The sequence below is a fragment of the Acanthaster planci genome, linkage group LG16 (assembly GCF_054643075.1).
Source record: "Acanthaster planci isolate LZ-2023a linkage group LG16, COTS_SCS, whole genome shotgun sequence".
Taxonomy (NCBI): Eukaryota; Metazoa; Echinodermata; class Asteroidea; order Valvatida; family Acanthasteridae; genus Acanthaster; species Acanthaster planci.
In genome coordinates, this window is record NC_141792.1 from 4,249,400 (window position 1) to 4,273,885 (window position 24,486).

Consider the following 24,486-nt stretch of genomic DNA (forward strand, 5'->3'; position numbering starts at 1 on the left):
GAGACTATGGCACTTCCCTTGTACTTTACTTGGGGACAAGGCTGGGCTTTACCTTCCTCAAACCTACAAAATCTTTTGAAATATACTGACAGATTTGAGGGATCTGGGATCACAGAGTTGTAATAAGCCATTTGCGAGTTAAATTTCATTAAAATGTGTTGTGTTTGGTTGGGTCAAAGCACGGAAGACGATCCTACCATAAATGCCACCTTGAGTAATTAGAATTTCATTAGGGAGCTAACACCATAATGGGGATTAAAGACCTCCTTTTTTTGGGTCAGCAATTTGCTAGAGAGCAAAAGCCACAATCACAAAAGAGATAGGGTTTCCAAATCCTAACGTGCAACTTCTTTTTCTCAAAATGATTGACAAGCACACACCTGACCATGGGTGATGCATATATATGCTATGGATCTTTGTATGTGAACCAGCTGACGTCTGGACGTCTGCCACAATTTTAACTAGGGCAGTTGAAAAATGGGTAAGAGTGAAAAACTGAAGCCTTTTCAAGAGTTGTGCCTTCCTACACATTTTATAGGTGCCATAAATACATTTTGGAAGTTGAAGAATTTGCAAAACCCCGTCCTTAGGAGCTTTTTCGGGGAAGAAAACCTAACATTTACTGGCTATGTGGCAAACTAAGGAGTAATTTCATGTTGGGGGAAAATCCAACATCATGCCATCAGGAAGCACACAGAATGAGAAATACAACATTCCTGCACATTACTCGTTGACTAACTCAGGTACATGAAGAATTAGAAGATATTTCAATTGGAACCAATCTATGTAAACAGCAAACAGAATAACAAATTTACATACATGTAAAGCAACTACATCACATACAAAATTAATTCTAAATTAAAAGTTCCCTAAAACGTTCAATTTAAAACTTTCCTATCAAATAAAAATCAGGCTGAACAACTTCATCATTTTGACTAAGGTCTCAAGACAAAAACAACTACCTGGGCAAAAATAGGTATCAGACAAAGGGAAGGCATGACCACACATTGCATTAAAGGAAGATTCTTATGAGGTAATTACTTCAATGATGTTAAACAGATGGCGCAAGAACTCTTCAGCATCTTGCTGCCGATTAGTGGAAAACTCTGGATGGCCTCGTCCAATCAGAGATTTAAGCATTCTCGGTGCAATGCCTTCCTGACTCTGCACAAGTAACATGCATAAAATCAAAGCATTATATGAATGGCAGTGGCATAAACATTGTGCTTATTCCATAATTTTGCCAGTACTTGACAAATGTTGCCAGGCATTATTCTTCACTGTTCTTTGCCTTTCCTTCAGACAAATGTCAGAAAAATATTTAATTACAAGCAGTAAAGTTTTGAAGACCTGATGGTCAGTTTGAGAAAACTGAAAACTTTTGAAATTCTAAAAAAATTGAGAAATCTTATAGACAATTAAGCATGTGGGCAATGCTTTGAGATTTTAAATGGACCAAAAATTTGCTCGTCACTTAAAAAGGTCACATTTCAAAAACAGACTGATTGTTCTGCATTCATCTGTGGAAGCATTCCAATAAATATCCACCTTACCAATTCCTGAGGTTCCCCACTTTCATCAATGTTCTGAGGCTCCTTGGAATAAATGCCTGACTGCAGACCATAACCTAACTTGGCCCTGAGTTAGATGAAAAAATAAAAATAGAAGACTTGATAAACAGTGTTTCATACACAATACTCCTTTCTTATCTTATGCTTTTTTACCTGTATAGTATGTTTTCTGCTCAAATTTGTGAAAATCTGAAGTATCCAATGTTCAGAGCAAATGCATAAAAACGGCAAACAAAATCCAATACATACATCTGAATGTTGAAGTCTGATGTGGGGTCTTGCACTGGCATAGAAAAGATGGCTTCAGTCTGATTTGCATATCTGAAGTATTAAAGTGACAATTGTAAACAATGAAAATGACAGTAAGTACCAAATAAGTACAGTGATTCCAAACAATGCAATGCAACAGAATAGACAGTGCCGTTACAGAATTTCAAAGCAGTCTTAAAAGATACGTGATTTTACTTACTTTTGAATAAAATCTGGAACTGTGAAAAGCACTTGCATCACTGAGTTCAGGTAACAGCTGTTGAACAAAGAAGATTGGCAATGTGATTATGGAAAGTGAAAATCACCATCTGTTGAGCAGAAACTCAGGAACAATGAGAAACAAACATGGAATTCAACTGCACAAGGAAGTTGATGTCTCAGGTCTACTCCTTCCCCTGTGCATCATCTCTGACAAGACTGCCTACATGTACGTACAAGTAAGGTTCTTCAGCGCTGTTGCAAATTTTGCAGAGGAATCTTAGGGAGTGTGTACTGGTTGAATGAGGTCAATATAAGCTGATGACCAATTATCAATATAAATCATTTGGTCTGACTTTGCACACTCTAACTGTCCAACAAGGAGCATTAAAATCAGCCATCCACAGCTAGCTGATATTAGCCAGGTGATCAACAGTACATAGGATTTGATGCTTTACATGGTGTAACAATAAGAGACAGAGAGAGTAGTTGGAATGTATAGCCGTGTAGATTAACCTCTCCTCGAGAGAAGTGTGGTTCTGGAGAGAACCAGTACATTGTAAGTGTGACTTTTTTCTTGAGATTTTAAACAATTTTCCTTCCCCTGGTTAGGGATGGCCTTAAAATTGACTTTGCGAAGGTTCGCGAATAACTGGCCGTTGCTAAGGGCAAGTAAGTTCGAGCACTTCACAAAGCTAATCGTTCATGTGTGGTCAAGTTAATGAGGTACTCACATGTCCTGCGCCTTTGTTATGGTAATGATACTACTGAATATTCCATGACATTTGGGCGTCTTATTCTAATAACGTGAAGTCGGCGAACTTACTTACTGTGCTTAATGTACATCGTCATTTATTCCAAAGAACGTTCGCGATCGGCGCTCAGAAAAAGCATTGTTCAAATATCGTTCAATGCAATGCAAAAACATTCAGATAAAAAAGCAGAATGGCTATTTCTGTAAGCTTGTAACATGATTGGGTAAAATGTGACGCAAGGACTTGGCCTTTTGACAATATAATTGAAGGAAACATGATCGTACAAAATTAACATGAAACTGAGAATGAGAATAAAGTGATCGCATGGATCACAAGAAATGTGGAAGGAATGTAAAGTATTTCCACTGTGTTTACTGATTGTGGAACCCTAATTACAATGTATATTATTATTCTGCTAAATCTGGTTTAAGAAATGAGCTTGTTCCTGTATTACAATCAATTTACTAGTTGGAAGGCGGTCTCTATCTGTTCGGTCGTACGCGATCAGCTATTAAAAATGATCATGATCTTTCCCCCCGCCCAGAAGACGATATCCGCAGACACTGAGATGTGGTACAGTCTACTGTGGAATGAAGTATTCTCATTTAGTGGAACCCCATACACATTAAGAAATGTGCATTTGTAAATGGTCATGTCCCCGCATTAAAATTGAAATATTTATAACGTGCTGGGAATCTCCGAGCGATCGGTCCGAAAGGCATCAAGTTCCGCGTATATCAGGGCCGAGGCCTAACTAATTTTGGGGCGGCGGGCATTGGCCATCAAATTGGGACCGTTATTGTGAAGGAGTTCCTGGAACCAAAATTAGTTTACAAAAAGTTTGGCTCATCTTGGGGTCTAACAGGGACTGGTGTGAAAAATTCTAATTGTTTTCTAATAAAATTTTAACTGCTAAAATAGCCTTTTTGGAACTTTTTTTTACTTTCTGTGGACAAATAGGGTACTAGAGAGGAGAATTAGTGACCTCCGTGTATGGAAATCTTTAAGAAAATAGTCATTGAAGAGTAGAATGTTTTGGGTAAAGGAGCTTTACAGAAATACACAATACCTTGGTCTATATAAATGAGTATGTAAGCTTTGTTAGGAAAACGTCTCCTTTCATGAAACTGAAAGAGAGTGCTGTTCTGTGAAAATCTACTCAGCTGTAGCATTGGTCCTCTTTAGTAAAATCTTATGTAAAGTATCATTTGTTCCGTGAAAACAATTGCAATTTTAATTGTTTTTTGTTCAGCAACAGGTTATTTCTGATGAGCGTGATCAGTCACAGATTTGTCAACAATGCTGCCATCAGCTAATTGCTTTTTAATTCTTCGTGTGTGTAGAGAATTGCTTTCAAAAAGAGAAGCAAAGTCGGAGATTTCCTTCAACATACGTGTATTGGCAACCGACAGCCCAATGCACCAGTGCCCCTTGCAGATATCATCCCTGTACATAAAACAGCTATTGCACATACAACTACGTGAGCGCAGGATTTACGGTACATTCAGCACAGTGCGCAATGTCAGAGCTGTTTTAGAAACCAAAGTTTCATGCCCTCCAGCTTGTATGAATAAAGCCTGAATAATTAGGGAAACAGGGTTTGGAACCCGACGGTGTGTAATGGTAAGGTGCCGGTCACATGGTATAATGGAATAGGACCTCCATGTACATGTACTACTGTACTTCTAGGAACAAGTCAACTGCTCGATACGCGAACCATATGCATCACTATTAAACAATATGTAGAAGTGCACAGCAGGTCGTACAGTAAGCACAGTGTAGGAATGAGGAATGACTCAAAGTTGGGGTAGAGTTATTTTCACAAGTTCTAGTCTGCACATCGCAAATGACAAGATCAGGTTTGTCTGTTATACAGTAGACATGCACACATATAGGCCTACATGCACTGTGGTATCCGTGCCGGAGAAAGTATTGATGATGGCACGTGGCTTGCAAGGTGAACCTATTTCCAAGTGTCTCAATTGTGGGTTGAATTAAAAACAGGCCCAAAAAACCCCATATTTTATTTGTTCAGTTTCCAAAATGGCCCAGAGGGGATATGACGGGTGTGAAATTAATAAGACTATGAGCTTGCGGTGACAATAGCAGTGACAATAACGGTGACAATAGCGGTGACAATAGTCCATACAATCAGTTCTTCAGCAGAAGAAAGATCATTATTTATATTATTAAACTTTCATCATACAGTGCTCTTCAACTAACTAGGTGTTACTAACACATACACTTATAGGAGGGCTGGGATTCCCCAAAATTAATAATATCCAACAGAGCTTAAAATTATGTTCACAGTCACGTTATCAAAAGACACAAACAGTTTCCAAAATGTTGCCGACAGCACAAGGAACACACAGAAACAACTTTGCTAGGGGGAAGCCGATTCAAATCCCCCCAAATGCATATGCACTGCAGTGATATTCAACCCCCAATCAGCCCCTTACAACCTTTATACATGTACGTTGCCACATGCATAGGAATACGGGGAACACGACGGAAACACGAGTTCGCGAAGTCTGCAAAGTAACGTCAGCGATATTGTCAGGCGCCCGGTGAACAATGCTGTAGGATAAAATACATGTACATGTACTTCAGGGACGTGTACAGTATTATTCGGGTGCGGCGCGATCGGGCAATCTCTGCAATCGTGTTATTATCAATCACCTTTTGCTTCTACTTCGCAGTTACCGATTGTGAAGGACTGTTCCTCCAGGAGGAAGTCAAGTCCGATGTTTCATTATAAAATATTGACTCATAACGCAATTTTGTGATGGTACAGATTGACTCATCGTGCCAAACATCACACGTATACACTAGACTTGCAAATACATGTAGACCTACGTGTGCTAGTCGGGCTATTAGAATAATCACTTTGTAGGGCCTGAACTTTTAAACATGTAATGTCAGTTTTTTTACGAAAAATCTCTTTTGTTTCCCTTTTAGGTTACAAGATGTATGCAGACGGAAAGCAAGCAAGGCGGCAAATGCAGAGGATATGCAGACCAGTGAATAAAAATAAAGTCTGAAGAAATACCTTGGATGGGTAGTTCTGAAAATCCTGTAGTTCTGTGGTGAAATAAAACCCTTTTACAGTCCCTAAGCAAAGTCTGTCAGTACACAGTTGGTTTGTAAGTCAAATCAATCAAGATAGTGAATGATGGCAAAAACTCTCAGATTCCATCAAGAAAGATTTACTAAATACAGAAATGGAAGAGGCCGGGGCCATGGCCCCCTTTCCACTTAGTATTCCTGTATTTTAATGAGGCTGGATCCGCCTTAGAATAGAAATACATGTAAATTAATCAATTAAAATAAAGGGCTATCTCAGGAAAGCTGGTATAAGTGGTAGGAACCGATATTAGTAACGCGGGAGCATTGATTGGTATTGGGAGTTCCAGATATTAACTTATTTGGGAAAAAACCTATAGTATCCTTGGGTGGTATTCTGTTCCTTTTTTGGCCTTGAAAGCAGGCGTAGCGGAAAGATTGAGTGGACAAAGAAGATGGGAGGACAAGCCAATGTCCACTAATAATAGCTTCCATCCAATCCAATGTCCAAGCTATCTGTTCTACCGCCCCTGCTGTAAGGTACAATGAAGGTACAGGTATGTTCAAATCCGTACAAATTCAACATATTGTGAAGTGGTTGGGATTGGGATCCCTAACACTACAGGCAATAATGGTTAATAATAGCACTTTGGCATAGTCTCCAGCTCAATATTATACAGATTCCAAAAAGCTATTCCAAAGCTTTTGACAACAAATTCCACACGTGGTTATAGCAACAATTCCAAACTTATGTTAGATCTCCTTTTGATGTTCCGCTACATAACATACTGCACAGCTGCACAATATCCTATCTTGCCCAGCCATTTATTTGTGATGCAGGACTTACGATGCACATTAACCCCACAAGACTTTTCAACACAGATGACATCTTGTGGTTTGACTGGTCCCAGAAATGGTGGACATATTTTTTACTCTTCAACACCACAACTGAGTACATGTACATGTAGCTTCATCCAATTCTCTGATGCTGTGATTTCAGTACTGACATCAAATCAGCAGTTCTTAATTGTGGTCCTACAATGAAAAAACAAACGTAAGTCAGAACAAAGTGATAAATTCAACATCTGCGTCGCAGATGCTGAATGCAAACTTCGGATTGTATTATCTGTGATCATTAAAATGCAAACATCTGTCAGTTGACAATGGGTTCTAACAAACCTCACGTTTGCTAGCTGCCATCCATGAAGATTGAGATTCAGTACACGTACCGAAAAACCTTTTCATGGACGTCTTTGCAAACTGGTGAGTAGAGCGGTGTATTTTAATACATTAACTTGTTGAGAACTTGTTGAAAACTCATTGCAAGGTTGCTCTGATCTTCTAACCTAATAATCATGAAATGAGGAATCCCATCATCCCATGTTGATGGCGAACAAGGAGCAAATCAAAGGAAAGTCAAGCATGATACTTTCAAGAATGGGTGTCACAATACGATCGCGACTGTCAGACTTTGACATGCCTTGATTGCAAGACAGAATCTGAACATGGTGTGAAAGTTGTGACATGGTTGAAATGCCGTATATGTGCCAAGTATAAGCAGAGGATTGTCAGGAGGACGAATTATAGCGAAAGTGGATCAGTGGACCAGACTCAGTATGAACAACCAACATTCTTGATCATGCCAAGTCCACCCTGTATGAAACTCCCGTATTTGTAGAAATTCGGTTTGTTTTTGTGCAAGCATCATTTTTGGGAGCGTATTTGTATATTAGAAAAATGCAAAGATATGAATTTATATATTTTGTGGAATGATAAGTTATTTTGCGCAAGCTAAAGGGGAAGGTGCCACTGTTAGTTCATGTGCTCCCATCGCAGTCACTGAACTATCTGGCAAACGAACAGAAAAAAACTCAAACCAAGTTTGACATTGCTTATTTTGTAGCAACAGAGCATTTACCAGTAGCTTATAAGAAATACCCTCAAGATCTGTCAGCTAGAGGCACCACATGGAGTAAACCTTGGCAACTCAAACTTACATGAAAATGCTGGTAAGGAAATGGTTCACTATATTGCAAAATCCAAAATGCAGAACTTGATTTCAACCATATCCAATGCAAAGTTTTTGTCATTGATAATTGACGGCTCAACTGACCACAGTAACACTGACAACGAACTTCTGCTGGTTCTCTGGTGTGACACCAATGGTGTTGATGAGAAAATTTACACAAAAATGACCTTCTCGTCAATACACAAACCACAACATGTCAACATGGTCAATGCAGATGGCCTACTTCAGTTGCTGCAGCATGGACTGCAGTCTTGGAATGTACTGTAGTCTATTAAAAAAGTCGTGTTGTAAGCTGGTGGGGATTGCAACGGATGGAGCAGCAGCAAACATGGCTGGCAAGGGTCTGAGAGGACTGGTAGAGAAGGAACTACAAGTAGATTGGATCTTCTGGATGTGGTGTTTAGCCCACAGACTTGAACTATCAATCAAGGGTATACCGTACATTGGGATGCTTCATTTGAATTGATAAAATGCTCCTATGACTGAATTAGCTCTATGATAAATTACCCCAAAAGTGCAGGGAATTGGAATCCATTGTTGCTGACCTGAAGGGAGCATTGCACTTTGACAAAGGGCAGGGACTAAAGCCAATAACAATATGAAATTTGGATCGGTTAAAATACGGTTAAATGTTGTTTCTCGATTAAAATGTATTCCACCCTGATTTTAACCGCGTTTCAAGCACATAAATCAAGTCAAAATGTTCACCCCATTTTAACCTTGTTTCAACCAAACCCACCACCCTTTGTTATTCAAGCCTTAATCCTCTCCCGGTCCATCGACAGTCACCCATTTTAACTGTGTTTTAACGGTGGAGAGATGGTGTGCTACAAACCGCAGAGTCCCATTGGGTAATCTAATGAAGGAGCAGTTTATTGGGAAATGTTAATCATCTTCCTTTAACGTAGCTTCAATGTATTGGCATGTTGAGGTATTTCCAAACTGTCAGTTTACACGATAAATTAACTAATCTTTGACAAATAAAGCATTGAATTGTTGAATAAAACACTAGTTTTTAAACCAAAAACTGCATTTTAACCGAGCGGAAATTCACAGTGTAAGAGCTTGTGGAACTTGATGGGTAAGCCACAAGCAAAGTGCCAAGAAATGTGTTCTCTGCAAATGTGGTGCTTACATGTACACAGCTCATCTTGGAAGCCTTGCCGAAGATACCAGCATAAAACCAGTAGATCAAGCAAAATTTAAAGGGTACATGTATATAAAGAAGTATCTTCTTGGATGGGCAGTAATTGCTGACCTCCTGTTACCCTGTGCCTTCTTCTCCAAGTCTATGCAGGGTGATGAGCTGGATTTTCTGCTGCTCTCACATGTACCTTCTGAGGACAGAGAAGGAAACCAACAAACTCACTTGATCAATGGCCGACATATGCTGCTACAGTACAGAAGATGAGTGAGAAGATGGTGAATGGGTCTATCACCGTCAGGTACTGGAAGCGTTCTCTGAAGCCAAGGGTCACTTTGAAGAGCACTATGCAGAGTACTGTACGAGGTTGACAGCTGGCATGCGTACAAGGCATGAACATGTGCCAACATATCGTAAATGGCCATGGACCATGTATAAAACGACTGTAAGTCTGCTATCTTGTAAGCAATACCATTGCCCAGGTCCATGCATGGAACTGGCTCTGCGTTATCGCCTATCAAGTGAGAAGTTGACAACATGTAGTTGAGAACCGGGACCCTTGCTGGAACAGCTTGCTCAAAAGGTCCTTTCGGCATTTCCGGTACAACTGTCCCTCTGCCATATGACAAGTCACCAATCCATTTCAGTGACACCACATGTGTTACATGGTGTATGGGATCTCAGGTTGTGCACACAATCAATTGTGTAACAATCAATGACTTACATGTGGGTTCTTTTTCATCAAAGACAAAACTTCAAAAAGACACTCCAGCAGTACCAAAAAAAACAAAATATTACACTGAAATTCAAAGGCTATACTGATGAAATGATCAAGAGAAAGTCTAGGAATACCTAAGAATAAATGGACTCACTGGACTGAAGCAACACTGCAGAATGGATCATAATACGTATCCTAATCAAACTCAATTAGACAACACAACTAAATTTATTCAGACTGGATGTTACAGGTACAGTATTGACAACTGGCAAAACTAGCAATGCAGCTGAGCAGTGTTTAGCACGGTAAATCTGTACAAGTGTTATTATTAGTACAATGCAAGTAGTATTTCACACATGAATTCCAATATTGTTGTAAGAAAGACACTAAACAACAATCCATATAAAAAAATAATGTAATTTCTGCAAAGTTACTGCCATATGCACTGCACTGTGTACATTATTGACAAGGCTACACAGCTACAGATAATGAGACAAAAATCTGGGAACATGTGAATAGAAAAAGTAAGAAAGGGAAGATTTCCATACAAGGAGAAAAGCAATTTGAAACTACACTCACTTACTGGCCATTGGAAAACTATAGCATGTCATAAAATGTCAAATTTAGGAAGGGAAATAGTGACATATGAAGTTAACAAATAGATTTTTTAACTAACCTAACAAACTCGCTGATTCTTAACAATGTACATGTACAACAAAATTTTCACAAAAGAAATTTTTTCTCCATTTGTCCTCCAGTGCATTCTCGTCAAAGTTGAAAATGTGGTATTTATTTCTCCCATTGAAATGCTAGTAATACAAGAAACAAATCTCACGGCCTCAAACATTAAAAAAAAAATTGTAAACTCATTACTTTCTACAATGCAGCATACATATTGGAAATATTACAGTTGACTGAATCATTGTCTAAAGGCACATTGTCATGTAGGAATATGAGCAACGTTCTGGGGCTTCAATTGTGATCGTTTTGTGGTGACAATATTACCAGCTGTACTAAACAGTCGTTCCGATGGCACTCTCGTTACTGGGATGCACAGGTAAAATCTAACCAAATGAGTAAGCATTGGGTATCAGTGGCCATTAAATCTGCACCACTCAAGTAGGTCGTCATCAGGTAACAATTTTCTATTGTTTGTGTACATGTGAATCTTTCTGGTGACCTACTGGCTGGAGCACCATCCTAATCCTCTTCTCCCAAAGCATTGTGAACTAACATGACTAATGCGGCCACGCTCCTGGATTTCTTATTGTATTGTTGAAGTGTCGATTCTCTCATCAGCACCTTCATCAATGCTCTTGGCACGATCAGCTAAAAGGTTGTGTTCTCCTCGTTCTTCTGTGATCAGCTCATCACCTTATGCCGTTCATCCAAAAAACAGGCAATCAACAGAAAATGGAAGGTGTTGTTGCTGGCATAGTAGCTGCCTTGACCTGTCAAATCTCGTCGTCCTCTTTGTCTTCCAGCAGCCCTTCGATACATGTACATGTATATTGAACAGCAGGAAAGATACCCAACACCGTGATGTACATGTAGGTCTCATCAGGGAGCGATTCTGTGACCCATTTCGTTGGTTCAAGAGTTTTCACTAGTGATTCGACTATGGCAACTTCGCGGTCTGATAGGTGCAGTTCTTTCTTTTTCGTGGTGACCAGCAGGTTGCAGATGGGCTGTTGTTGTCCAAAATCTGCTTCAGCATGTCATGGGTTGAGCCCCATCTCATGTCAACATTTGGATAAGATTGTGAGATGGCAAATTCAACGCTTCCTGGTTTCTGCTGCTCCGTTACCATGTACAGTACTTGCCCTTAGATGACCGTTTCACAAACTCATTTGAGGTGTTTGTGCACTGCAGATGTCCCCAACCTGTAAGCTAGTTTCCTGTTGCACAAAACCCATGTGATGTTATCCTTGTCTAAAGCTTTGGTTGGCTTTTCAGGGTTTGGCTCAAACCTAAAGTACATGTACATGTAATTCCGAACAAATATCGCCTCATCTGACTTGAAATTTCTATAAATTCTGTTTCAGAAAATCGTGACAAAACCTTGGTTTTCAGTCCAAAAAGTTTAATTGACATCCACAAGTTTTGAAAAAAAAAGTGCATCCCTTTCTTATTAATTTTCACAAAACCCACACGCAAACTCACATGCCTTTTCATACTGTAGTTCCATGAATGTTATTATTCTTAAAGGGTTTAACAGTTTTTGTAAAAAAAAACCAACAACTTAAAAGCAAAAATAGCCAGATTCATGATACAGCAAGGTCACCATTATTCAGAGTCCAAAATCAGACAATCTGGTGGCCTCTTAACTTGTGAGTCAGCCCCTCTCGGCAGTCAGTGTACATTAGACATCTAAAATTAGCAGACGGTACACGATGTGGCTGTGCGCGATGAATATGTAAAGATGCAGTAAGAATTCACAGATCAATGGTGAACATGCAACATACTGCATTCCTAATGCACGATACTGCCAAATTCCATATTCAGTCAAATATTTGCCCTTACATTCCACATAAGGCCAAAGAGATCATCAAATGGCCAAACAAAACCATTTTGATTGGATGCCACATTCCGAATGCCCTACTACTCGACTGGAAGGCAAGATGATGGAAACTGCACTGCCACGCCTGATAGATAGGCATTGTACATGTGTGTACATGTACATTTATGTATCTGTACAATGTACAGTACATTTAGTTGTCACAACACGTGGGCACGGTACATGTAGGTAGGCCAGAGTGGTGACTCGGATTTGATGTTTGGAGTTGTCACTCACGGGCGCAGTAGGCCTGCCTGAGCGGTGACTTGGATTTGGATCTGATGTTAGGAATGAGCTCTTTGAAGGTAGAACTGCTGATAGTGGGTACCCAGTTCTTCACAAAAGCTAAAACGCCAATTCTGGATTTTCTGTGGAACTGCGATTCTACTTGGAACCGGGAGTGCCGTCCAAGCCTATAATACTGAGAAAATATTCCCATTTATTACCGTGCACCTGGATGGGGCCTGAAATTAGCCTAACATTTAAAACAAAAAGCCTAATGTCAGGCTTTTACCTAGAACTGGCATCCCTCCCATTTGTCTAATGTGAAGTTATAGAGCAGTTAGGGAGCAACTTATGAAAAGATAATAAATGATTTCCACAGTAAATGTTTGGAACTAATGGTGAGGCTGCAGACGCCATAGATATGGTGATGAAGCCAAGATTTGGAAAAAGTCCTTTAAAAGAACAAAGAAACTTTCACAGAGCAAAGTGAGAGTGCTTTAATGTTGTAACACTTCACTACGTGTACAAAGCTCGCACTTCATCCAAGCAAACTAAATTTGCCAAAAATACTTTTCGTAGTCACTGTACACTAATGGTTGTACTATGGAAGATAAAATGTGCTTGAACAAGTTGAAAATGGTTCTGAGAACCATCACTTGACACAACTTCCCTTTTCATAAGCACCCAAGGAAGGCACACACAGAGTCAATACCTGTTTCCCAAGTTCCTTATGCCTGTGTAACCTGCTCCAAACAGTGGTGTCAGTTTGCTACCAGCTTCCTGTATTACATCCCACTCAGCGATCTTTGTGTTCAGGTCAATCTCAAGCTCTGTCATGGTCTTGTCAGTCTGAAATTGGGATGGATGATACAAGTACGTTTTCAGGATTAAAAAGTCTGCAAAGACACATACATATACTGCATAGAAAGAAGGGTTGGTCTCATTCTTGATAGATGTACACATTTCAGAAACACAGATTGATTGAAACATACAGTATTGTACGAGTACCACTTTTTGTTAATGTCCTGCTGACAGACTTCTACCGGTATATTGACAATGCCACCCTTTTAGAGCCAATGATTTTCCGCGATTGTGGAAAACAGGCGGAATTTGCGAAATGAACAATAAGAAAGGGAATCCACTGCTTGAAATGGAACTTGCAAAATTTTCCTCTAAGAATGGCTCAAAAAGTAAAGAAAACTTTCTGCAAAGTACTAAAAATAAATGCCTACCAAACCCTTTTCAAATGCTTGCTTTTAATGAACCAATTAAGCTGGAAATATGCTAAACTGCACCATTCCATCACATGATTGGGTCTTCCACGCTGTGCCGGTGCTGATAGTTGTAAGCGCTGTGGTGTGTGTGAACCCCATGCATGCAGCGGCAGCCGGCACAGTGCAGCAGCACGGTATGGTACATTGTGATACACACATTGGCCATTCACACTTGCACCATACTAGCAATGAAAACAAGGCGCAAACAAGTTCTTACACACATACAGTACCCGGTATGACAATTGCACATGTGGGGAATTTAGTCTGTGACTCCGTATGGACGCCTTGAGACAAGGCTAGTACCACATGGCAAAATGATGAAAGCGTGACAACAAAAGGAAAGACAAATTACATATTTCTTGAATGAAATGAAACCTACACGTAGCATTTAAGTTTGGTGTACCAAAGCTGAAAGGGCCCTCAGAAGTGTTCAAGAAAGAGGAGTGGAGTGGCACATGAATTGTCCGTTGAGTAATTGTGCCGGTGGGAAATCAACGGGTGGGGTATGCTGTATTTACATGTATTGCTATATTATTTATGCAACGGCTGCACATAGTGCCCATGTGAACTTCATTAATATGCATGTCGTGTGACGTGTAAGGCAGGGACAAAATTCTCAGAAAATGAAAAAAGCTGTAATTTGTCAGCGCACAGTGCGAAGCCCTTTGTGGCATGCGGGCCCCCAGGAAAATTTTCAACTTTAGATGATCTGTGGTGCAATCTAATGCTAAGCCCCTCTGGGACACAGTTTACAATAGAAACATTTGTCAAAGTCCATACTCTGAAAGCGTAATTAATTTCTCACGTTACATCACACCACTGCCTTACCCGGTTTTGCCAATTTCCGAATAAATTCTGACAAGAAAACTGCTCTTATTTTGGACTCAACCCACTCCCATTGTCAGGAATTTTTAATCCCTTCGTCGATGTGCTTCACCTCTCCTTCTTGATAAATGATGTCTTTATGGTTAGACATAATGATGGGAATGTAATGATAAGAAACGTCCGTTCAACAACACACACAACGGTAAGGTTTTCTGTGATAACACACAAAAAGTATTCAGGGTACCAGGTAAAGTGGCTTCAGTGACATTCTATACACTAATGCATGCGATGAGTAACATGAAAAGTGCAGTCATTGGCTTACACACGAACGGGGATACATCATAAAAATAAGCTTATCAGAGCGACTGTGACACTGACAGTTACCTGGAAACAAACACATTTCCTGCAGAGATGGCTACTAGTTGGCACTGGCTTTTGTCAGCAAAAAAAGCCAATGGAATGTGTTGCTTTATCTTATCTCCCATTTCTAGCCTGGTACCGGTTCGGATCTGTGTGTACGTTGACAGTGTGTGCCTAAATACACATGAATGTACGGCATGCATGGCATGACACAGTGCCCTTCATGGTCTACATGATTTTAATATTCTAAGGATGAAATCAAAATGACGTGACACATGAAAAGTAAGCAACGAGAAATGCCATATCATTTTACAATGTATTTCACAACAAATTGAGGATCAATATTATCATATCTGATACCTGGAAGTTGACAATTATCTTGATGAAATGGGTCGGAAAAGTTCAAAATATCAGGATTTCTAAGTTGACTACCACTGTATCCGACAGTCCCAAAAGGCAGAACTTATTTGCAAAAGCAGATTTTCAAAGTCCCAAAAGCAGAAATCTGCCAAAAAGCGGAAGAATCTCATCCTTGGTAAGGGCTGTAGCTTGCATTTGTTGGCGCTGTATAGAAATGAATATGCAATACACTTGTTCCGATTTAGGATTGGTGATTGGATGAAAGAGCTGGGGTGGTTGTCGTTTCGTGATTGCTTGGTCGTGGCACATGTGGCAGCAAATGAGAAAGTCAGGTTAAAAATTTACGCAAGTTCAGTGGGATGTTTTTAAATTTACTGGAATTCTGATACATATGTGCATGTCGGTCACCTTTGCGGTCTGCGGTCTCAAGCCCTGCCGAGATAATGAGGTGCGGGGTCAGGCTTATCGTGCATTGGACCAGCAATGCATGGTATCAACTGCAAAGCGTGTATTGAACAGGGGTCAGGTTCACTGGTCACGTTAACGTGTCGGCTAAAATTCTGACCTGTACTGTACATGTAGTTCCTATGCAGAGCAGACCATGAGTTCACTTTTGAGAAGTTGGTATCTACATGTATTACCAAATGTGTGTTGCTTTGACATATGAATGCAGTTATTTTCAGAAGTTCTTTAGTAACAACTAAAACAAAGTTCCCACAACTGTGTTTCTAGAATATCCCCCCCCCATATATCAGAGCAATGGACAATTTACAGCCACACATGAAACTCTCAAGATGCTTGGTGGCATAAAAAACATGTACCGATACTTTTATGTCTAAGCCATGCTCAGGCTAATGTAAGCATGCTCAAAAAGGTGCAATTAATGATTGTAGACCAGTCATGTAGGACTGTCATGTTTGCCACCACCAGGCATTTCAAAATTCTCCCACTGATTTACCTTTTCCATTATCATCATATTTATTCCAAAATGAGCCAGATGCTGAGCTAGCTTGGGATCCTCCACCATGTCATCCTCATCATAGGAAAACACATCTGCAAAAGACAGCACAAAGCTAGCATAAACAACTTAGTTGATGAGTGACTTAAATGTACACAATACTTGGAAAATCTTCAAATCTAGTCTCACCTGAGGTAACCAAACAACTCAAGTATTTCTCTTTCTAAGAAAAGTATCAATCAACTGCAAGAAACTCACAAAAATGAAACTAAGAAACTGTAAGTTTCCATGAGTAACTTTTAATAAGTAACTAGAAGGAGCAATTCTGCAAACAGTCAATGCTAATTTACTCTTACTGGGATAATCTATCAATAAATGTTACATGGATTCAAGTGCAAGAAGCACTCACAACAAACAGCTACAGGTATGGTTACCTGCACCATTTGCAGTGATGGTGCCCAGCTTGACAGCTAGTGGGTACTTTGTTTCTCCATAGTGCTCTAAGGCATGGTTGTTGCCACCAGATCCATCAAAGTAACGACGCCCGCACAGGATGGCACCATCTGTGAGGTTCATCCAGAGGTTGTCAGTCAAGTCACAGCGGCTACACTTCCAGCCACTAGGGGGGACCTTGACACCATTGTCCAACTGGAGGAGGTTCTCAGCATGTCTAGCAATTTCAATTGTGATAAGACACGGTGGGCATGTAATGCTTATTGGTGTGTAAAATGCATTCTCAATGCCCACTGAGTCAAGTGTGGCAGTTCAAATGCACAAAAAGTTATGCTATACAACATTAACCCTAACCCTCCTCAATACGTCACCTGTTGGAGGATTGAGGAGGGTTAGGGTTAACATTCCAACTGCAGCAGTAATTTATGTGTACAATGAGTCCAACTGTGACAGTTGGTTCCTGTATAGTTCCTCAATCCTTTTTACATGTACATGTATAGAGTCAAAAGTGTTAGTTTGGTGGTTTGGTTTCAATGCTTGTGGTCTAGCAAAGTAGTACAAGTAGAATATTAAAAATGAAGGAGTATATTTTGGTGTAACTCACTTGGAGACTACACGTGCCTCTCCATCCCAAGAGGCTACTTGTTCCTGTCTGGATGCTGACTCAGCAGCAAGTATTCCACTCACAGTTTGTTGCACCTGTAAGAGAGAAGCAATACCTAAAGCTCCATTTTTACTCGGGGGGGGGAGTGCCACAAGACCAATGGTTACTTTTGCTATTTTTGACAAGCATCAACAACCTCACAAACTGTCCTCAGAGATAACTGTCCAAAAGTCCAGTAGTACATGTACATGTAACAATACAAGCCAACCTCTATGCAGTGAAGGCACGACGTGAAAAAAATTTTTAATCAGCATGCCTTGGCCAAGTGTCGGCCAGCTGGGGCACCGCCAACCTACATGTACTTGGGGATCCTACATAACAAAGGGTATGGATCTACATGATGTTTCCATGGATGACTGCATTCCGGGTACTTGTTGGCAGCCACGGCATGCCGACAGAATCACAGACACTGAGACTCATCCGGTGCCAGCAATTTTCACTATTAACCATACATGTAACTACCCCAAACTAGCTAAACTTCAATAGCAAGTTTTGTGAGGTTTTGGCAGGTACATGTACATGTATGATACCATACCTGATAAACTTGTTAAATTTTGTGAGACTTGGGATGAAGGGTCCAGGGAGATGGTGTTGGATGAGTTGGGGGACACGTGGGGTTCATTGTGTGCAGTATCTGGCTTGCTGTGTATGCTTGATTTTGATAGGTTTGGTACTGTTCAGTGCAAGTCATCCTATACTGCATAGACCCATCCATACCATATCACTCAAACTCCAAAGGGCTCATTCTGTTGGACTTCATCACTGGGGTTTGTACAGTGACCTACATATGAACAAGTACATGTACATATATACATGTACATTGTACTGGTACCTGTTGGATTTTGTGAGGTTCAGTATGCTTTGTAGTGCAGGACCCTGGGGAATAGGGTTAAAGGTTTTCGCTTTCTGTTTAAAAAAAAAAGGCACCTTTGAATATTGTCCAACAGGCTAAACAAAATCATTGAGTTGTCATGATAGTCCACTTACAAGAAGGCTTTTTGGCTCACTCTCCAAACAGTTTTCTGTTACTGTGTATTATTTCTGTATTCATAAAGGAAGCCTGCCCTCTGGCATCTGTGTGCACTTTTGACTGCCGGCTCCCAGCTTATCAAACCATGGTCATCAACCCCGTTCTCCATGCTCAACTGTCAACATACGGTACCAATCACCGAGATGTAAAAAAGAAAACCAGAAACCAATCGAAATATTAGCTGTACTTAATTATCATTGGTTGTAAAAGTTGAAGCCAGACACCACTACAGTACTATTATCAGCTAAAGGCAGTCAATTTTCTCAAGATGACCAGTGCAGGAGAAAGCTTTGCGTATGACATGTACATGTATGACCACAGAATCTACATGTACATGTAACTCATAATGTAGAGGAACACAGTGCTTGTTGTGGTTGCAGTCACGCAAGATTTTCTGGCAGGCCATTCTATTGGTTCATCTCACAATGACTGTTCTTCTTTCATTTTTTATCAAAGTCTCAGCAGTTTAATATTAAATTGTACATTAAAGTTTACGCGTAAATGTAGTGCCCTCAGCTTCGTCTTGGGGCACTATGCATCCCTCGGGTGTTCATAATGTCATATCCCACCATTGTTAAATCCAGTATCAATATTCATAAATTGGAATTATCATTGTCTCAATAAAACTGTAACAAATGTAGACAAAGTCCCAGTGTATAAATACATGTAGCTTTGAGGTTTATCTTCTGCCACAATAATCACCTGTATGGCACAGGCTGAGAAATGCATGCCTACCTTGAGAGGGATGTCTTGGTTGGGCAAGGGTACCATCAAGAAGTCTGGCAAGATGACAACAGAATTGTTCTCTTCATACTCGTACTGGTTCTGATCTTCCACATCAAAGCCGCCCTCAACACCTACATGTACATGTATCATCAAGGTAGAGGGGTTGAAGGAAGATTTTTAAGGATTTTTTCCCATCCAACATGTACACGTACCATGGATCTACAAATTTGAAAATTTGAGTGTTCACATTGCATTGAATGAGAATCGGGCATCCAGGTTGCTGAAGTTTTACACTGTTACAGTATTCACACAGCCAAACAAAGTGTTTAAAAAGCCTAACAACTTTCTAGAGACCCTACTACAAAGTCATTTTGGTCAGGGGTCAACTTGTACATGTACAAGGCAGGTTCCTCAAAATATGGACCATTAGACAATGTTCAACTTTGGGGGTTCATTTTTCCTTAAATGAACAGCAATGAATTAATTCCCAATGTCTGATGTAATGAGGGAAGTCATGGCTGATATTTGGAACAATGATGACTGTGTCCATCTTTTATTTTAACCGGACTTAATTAATTGAATTTTCGATTTTTGACGGACGTGGACAACCTAAATCCTACATGTAGCCAAACCATCATCCTTTTACGATTGGACCAATCACACATTTCCAAAAACCACAGTAAACAGTGGTAAAAAATACCAATCGTGGCAATTTTGTGGCTCTCGTCATTAACTCGCAATACCGTAAAAGAAATACCTTGCTGCATCATGGCCGGTTTGACCTTTTGACATCAACCCAGATAGTGCACCCTCTTTTTCATTCGATATTCATGCGCCCCTCCACAGAATGGCGACGCTTCGGGATTCTTCTTTTTGTACCAAGGTTTCTTGAAAGAATATAGGTCATTTTGAATGATGTTTGGAAAAAAAAGGATGTCCAAGACATAGAATACACAAAAATCTAATGCTCAGAGTTGTTAATTTTAATTTATTTTTCAGCGGGGATATCTCCAAAATGAGCGGCAAAATGAACAGTGCGCTTGGAATTTTCAAGCACTACATCTGACATGTTTTCAGCATTCTCGAATGCCATGCATTTTTGTCAAAATTCTTCAGCATCATCAAAATTCTATCATATATGACGTTTGCAACAAACATATTGTACTCATTTTACATGTACATTTTGATGCAGCCAAACTTAGTGATACCGTACATGTACATGTAATTTTCAGTGGTTGAAAGGTATAAGAAGTACACTGTAAGACCTGGCAGATATGCTGGTATAGTGAGTGTGATTATAAACGATAAGAGAATGAAGAGAGCCAAACCTTTCTCATCATTTTCCATCAATTTTGTGCTTTTTTTTCATGGCTTATATTTTTTTACAGTTATTTCTTAGGTGCTTTAAAATGCATCAGTAAAAATATACTGAACTCTCCTTGTTAAGAGGATTTTTTAAATCAAGTCCTCTGGTGCAAACACTTTGACGTAAAACTGTAAATGAATTCAACTCCATTTACCCACCGGATCCAGCGCATCCTTCTACACCATGGCATCAAAGTCTTCCATACCGCCCCCAACAAGATCCAAGCAGCTCTCCAGTCACACAAGGACAAGCAAGACCCCAAGACCAAGCCAGGCGTCTACAGGATCCCCTGCGAATGCGGCAAGGTGTATATCGGCGAGACTGGCAGAGATCTCACCACCAGACTCAACGAACACCGAGCCCATGGACGACGGGGGGATCTCGAGAAATCTGCCATCATCAAGCACTCCAGCACTGAAGACCACCAAGTCCACTGGCAACAAGCCCATCTCATTGCCAACATAGAACAATGGTATCCACGCCGTGTTCGTGAGGCAATTGAGATTTACAAGAACAGAACAGTTCCGCAAGACACAGGCTTCATCTTCAGTGACATCTGGCGCCCCATCCTCAACCCTTCTTAGCTCGCCTTATGGGTCATCTATACCCCTTGGCACCCTGCCCCAGTTCTTCCTTTAGTCTGCCTATGGGTCCTCTATACCCTTAGCACCCATGTTTACCAATCCACACCCCCAACAGTACTGCCACACCTGAGTAAGTTTACCGCCACGCATCACCGAGCCAGCCTAATCCCTTCTTCAGAGTTCCCGCCTTCACGCATCATCGGACTAATCCCCTGTCTCTAGAATCCTCCACCAGACTACTTAAGCTCCACTCCCAGTCAGTATCGGGCATTCTCCTGATGACGAGCAGAGCATACTGCTCGAAACGTCGAGTACCACTGGTTCTTTTCAGAACCGCAAATACTCACAAAAGAGATACGTCCATGGTGCTACCGCAAACCTACTTTCTATTGTACCTATTCACCATGCAAACCTTCAAGACTTATCTCAACTCCATTTGATTTGCACTGGTAGCCAATCAAATGTACACATTATGCGGGCCTACATGTACAGTGTAATTATCCCTAAATAATCATTTTTATAAATCAGAAGGTGCTGATTTGTATTTTACATGATCAAAGTCACTTAGAAGTTTTGAAAAATGACATTTGGAGTTGGAATTTGGTTCATTTTATGAAGATAATGCCAGAACTTTATTCAATTATAGATAATTCTTTGCAATAGTGTAATGCTTAGCGGCTTTGGTCTCCAAAGAGGAAAATTTAGAAGAGATTCTGTGGTCCAAGAGACTCCCACTTGTACATGTACGTATTGTACAAGTATATGTACAGGTACATGTACATGGAGAAAGTTATTGAAACCTACATGTACATGTACATGTACTTCCACTCAGACATTAAGTGAGCTAAAAACCTTATACCTCACCTTGATCTACATGTACAGTGTACATGTAGATTCATGATTTCCAAAATGATGCTATTGTATACAGACCACAACACCCCTCAGAAATGGTTTACAGCATGTACATGTAGCAGCAAACAAGGGTAACCAAAGCTTGATAGGGATTTTCACAAGACATGGTAAACTTTTATTGTTCTATTACAGAAATATGCATCTTAAATAAAGCATTTGATACATTAAGCAGCACCTGCAACTGGACTTACATGTACATGACACCAATGAATTAAAAAAGTTGGATCAATTCAAAATCAAACTTGGACAAGAAAAAATCAGAATACACTGTACCTGTATACATACAGTGTACACGTACATGTAGGTTGGCATAATATACCAGTCATGTGCATTAAATTAATCATTTGTTGTGCCAAATGTACATGTACTGTATTTAATCAAGGTCCCTGTACATGTAGTTCTAAATGGAATATGACAAACACTTTTCCCTCACCAATTGCTAATCTTGTTGGCTTAGGTTTTTCTTCTTCCTCGTGTGTCTTTGGCTTCTGAATACAAAAAGAATTCAAAGGTCTTCATGAATACAAACATTGATGTAACTCAGAGTGGATTCGGGGAATATTTATATGTACAATGTATCACAAGGTAAAATTTGGACTCAAGACTCAAGAATTGTTTCAAGAATCAAAGCCGAGTGAAATAGAAAAGTCTAGAATTTACAAAGTGATCATATTTCTCCCATTTGACAATTTAAAGCCACTCAATATTTGTTTTATACATGTAATGGACACACAGACCCTTGTCATCTAATTTCTTATATCAACTTTTATTTGCTTTCAAATTTGAACAAATTATACATTTCAATATTCCACAAATTATAACAAATCCCGGAATCAATACTGTTTTTCAAAATTGACAGGTTTTACGGCTGTGCCGAATAGCCATACATGTACATGTATATTCGATCAATTATCGAATATAATTTTCCAAATTTGAATATACATGTACGAGTGCCAAACTCATGAAAAGGGGCAACTTTCTATTGTTTTATTATGAGAAATTTTTTTTTTATAATGGAGGCTTGCTTCAAGCAGATTTAAATGAAACTTTTAGCAACAGAAATCTTACAATCTCAAAAAATTGAAAATAGAAATTTTCGCCATGGCGAGAAGTATTGTTCATCTCATAAATCTTGTTTGTACATGTACTGTAGTTTATCATCAGTCTGCTGCGAGGTACAACTGAATATTCCAATATTTGATTGAACTGAAGGATTCGAATAGTGAATTCTTCGAACTGACTTGTTCCTAACAGGTTTGGGTTGTCACTCTTTCAACTTACATGTACATGTCACCCCCTTTGAGAAGGTATAAATATTTGCCATTTGGCAATGGTACACCTGGGATATCAGTGCACAATGCTCACAACAGTGCACTCACCATACGCTTAGCACTATTTTGGGAGTATCTTCCTTGACAGGCGAATAAAAATTTTTTCATGGCTAAGTTGTGTGTACATGTACCATGCAGGAGATGGTAAGGAGCAATGTTATCAGACATGTCAGAAATAGGGGTGCAGTCAATGAAGCTGGAATGCATGGCGACCAAAGCCAATCTGAATTGAGAAAGGATATGAAAAAGTCTGCTATAGTACTTAAAGGAGCGTTGGTTGGACCCACAGCATGTTTGTCACACCTCATAGCAAAATGCTGATTTGGCCGTTGTACACTGTGGATGGAAGAGCGTTGTCCCCCTGCGGCCATGGCCACAGCGTGGCCAGAAAGTTACTGCCAAGTGGAAGGATTGTTGGACAATGTCCAGCACAATAGGTGAAGATCTTCCGGTGCTGGACGTAGAATTCTTGACCTCAGCTGCCAGAGGATGTCCGGTCTTGCTGGGGAACCATGGCTGACATAGCCAGAAACAGGTGATGAGAAGAATCTGACAGTGTTTATGCTCTATCTTGGATATGGCCCATGGAAAGAGAGAGATGGGAGAAAAAGCATACGTTAGTAGGCCAGTCCAATCGATCCGCAGGGCATCTGTAGCCCAGCTCACTGGTGAGGCATTCCGTTAAAAAACACCAGGAGTTGGGCGTTGTCCACTGATGTGAAGAGATCAGTGTGAGGTCCCTCTATCAACGTGAAGAGAGATTTGACTTTGTCAGTGAGAAGGGTCCATTCCATCAGACAAGTCGTGCCGCGGGACTGAGTGTCCACTCTTGTGTTGTCAGGCCCCATGATGTGGATTGCTTGCATGCTGATTGAGTCATCCATCACCCAATCTTAGATTTCCCATGTCAGGATGCACAGCCGGGGAAGTGAGTACAGCCTTGGTGATTGATGTACACTACCGCCATGGACTTGTCCGAGTGGACCAGGATGTTCTTCCCCTTGATGTGTGCAAGGAAATGATGTAGGGCATTGAAGACAGCTTGCAGTTCCAAGACGTTGATGTGATTTCTCTGGAATTTGGCATCCCATTTCTCTGGCACTTGATGAGGAG

The 24,486-nt window shown here is 40.2% G+C and overlaps 1 protein-coding gene across 1 annotated transcript in view; it reads right to left on the minus strand.

Moving 5' to 3' along the window:
- The window catches only part of LOC110984264 (ubiquitin carboxyl-terminal hydrolase 5-like), a 53,930-nt gene that overhangs the window by 18,425 nt on the left and 11,019 nt on the right, over nucleotides 1-24,486 (minus strand). Inside the window, exons 3-12 of the mRNA XM_022244270.2 lie at nucleotides 22,476-22,530; nucleotides 19,190-19,311; nucleotides 17,365-17,459; nucleotides 16,742-16,977; nucleotides 16,308-16,402; nucleotides 13,243-13,379; nucleotides 2,041-2,097; nucleotides 1,821-1,892; nucleotides 1,554-1,638; nucleotides 1,042-1,164 (exon numbers count right to left, since the gene is read on the minus strand). Of these exons, the coding sequence (XP_022099962.2) occupies nucleotides 1,042-1,164; nucleotides 1,554-1,638; nucleotides 1,821-1,892; nucleotides 2,041-2,097; nucleotides 13,243-13,379; nucleotides 16,308-16,402; nucleotides 16,742-16,977; nucleotides 17,365-17,459; nucleotides 19,190-19,311; nucleotides 22,476-22,530 (1,077 nt within the window). The remainder of the gene's footprint in view (nucleotides 1-1,041; nucleotides 1,165-1,553; nucleotides 1,639-1,820; nucleotides 1,893-2,040; nucleotides 2,098-13,242; nucleotides 13,380-16,307; nucleotides 16,403-16,741; nucleotides 16,978-17,364; nucleotides 17,460-19,189; nucleotides 19,312-22,475; nucleotides 22,531-24,486) is intronic.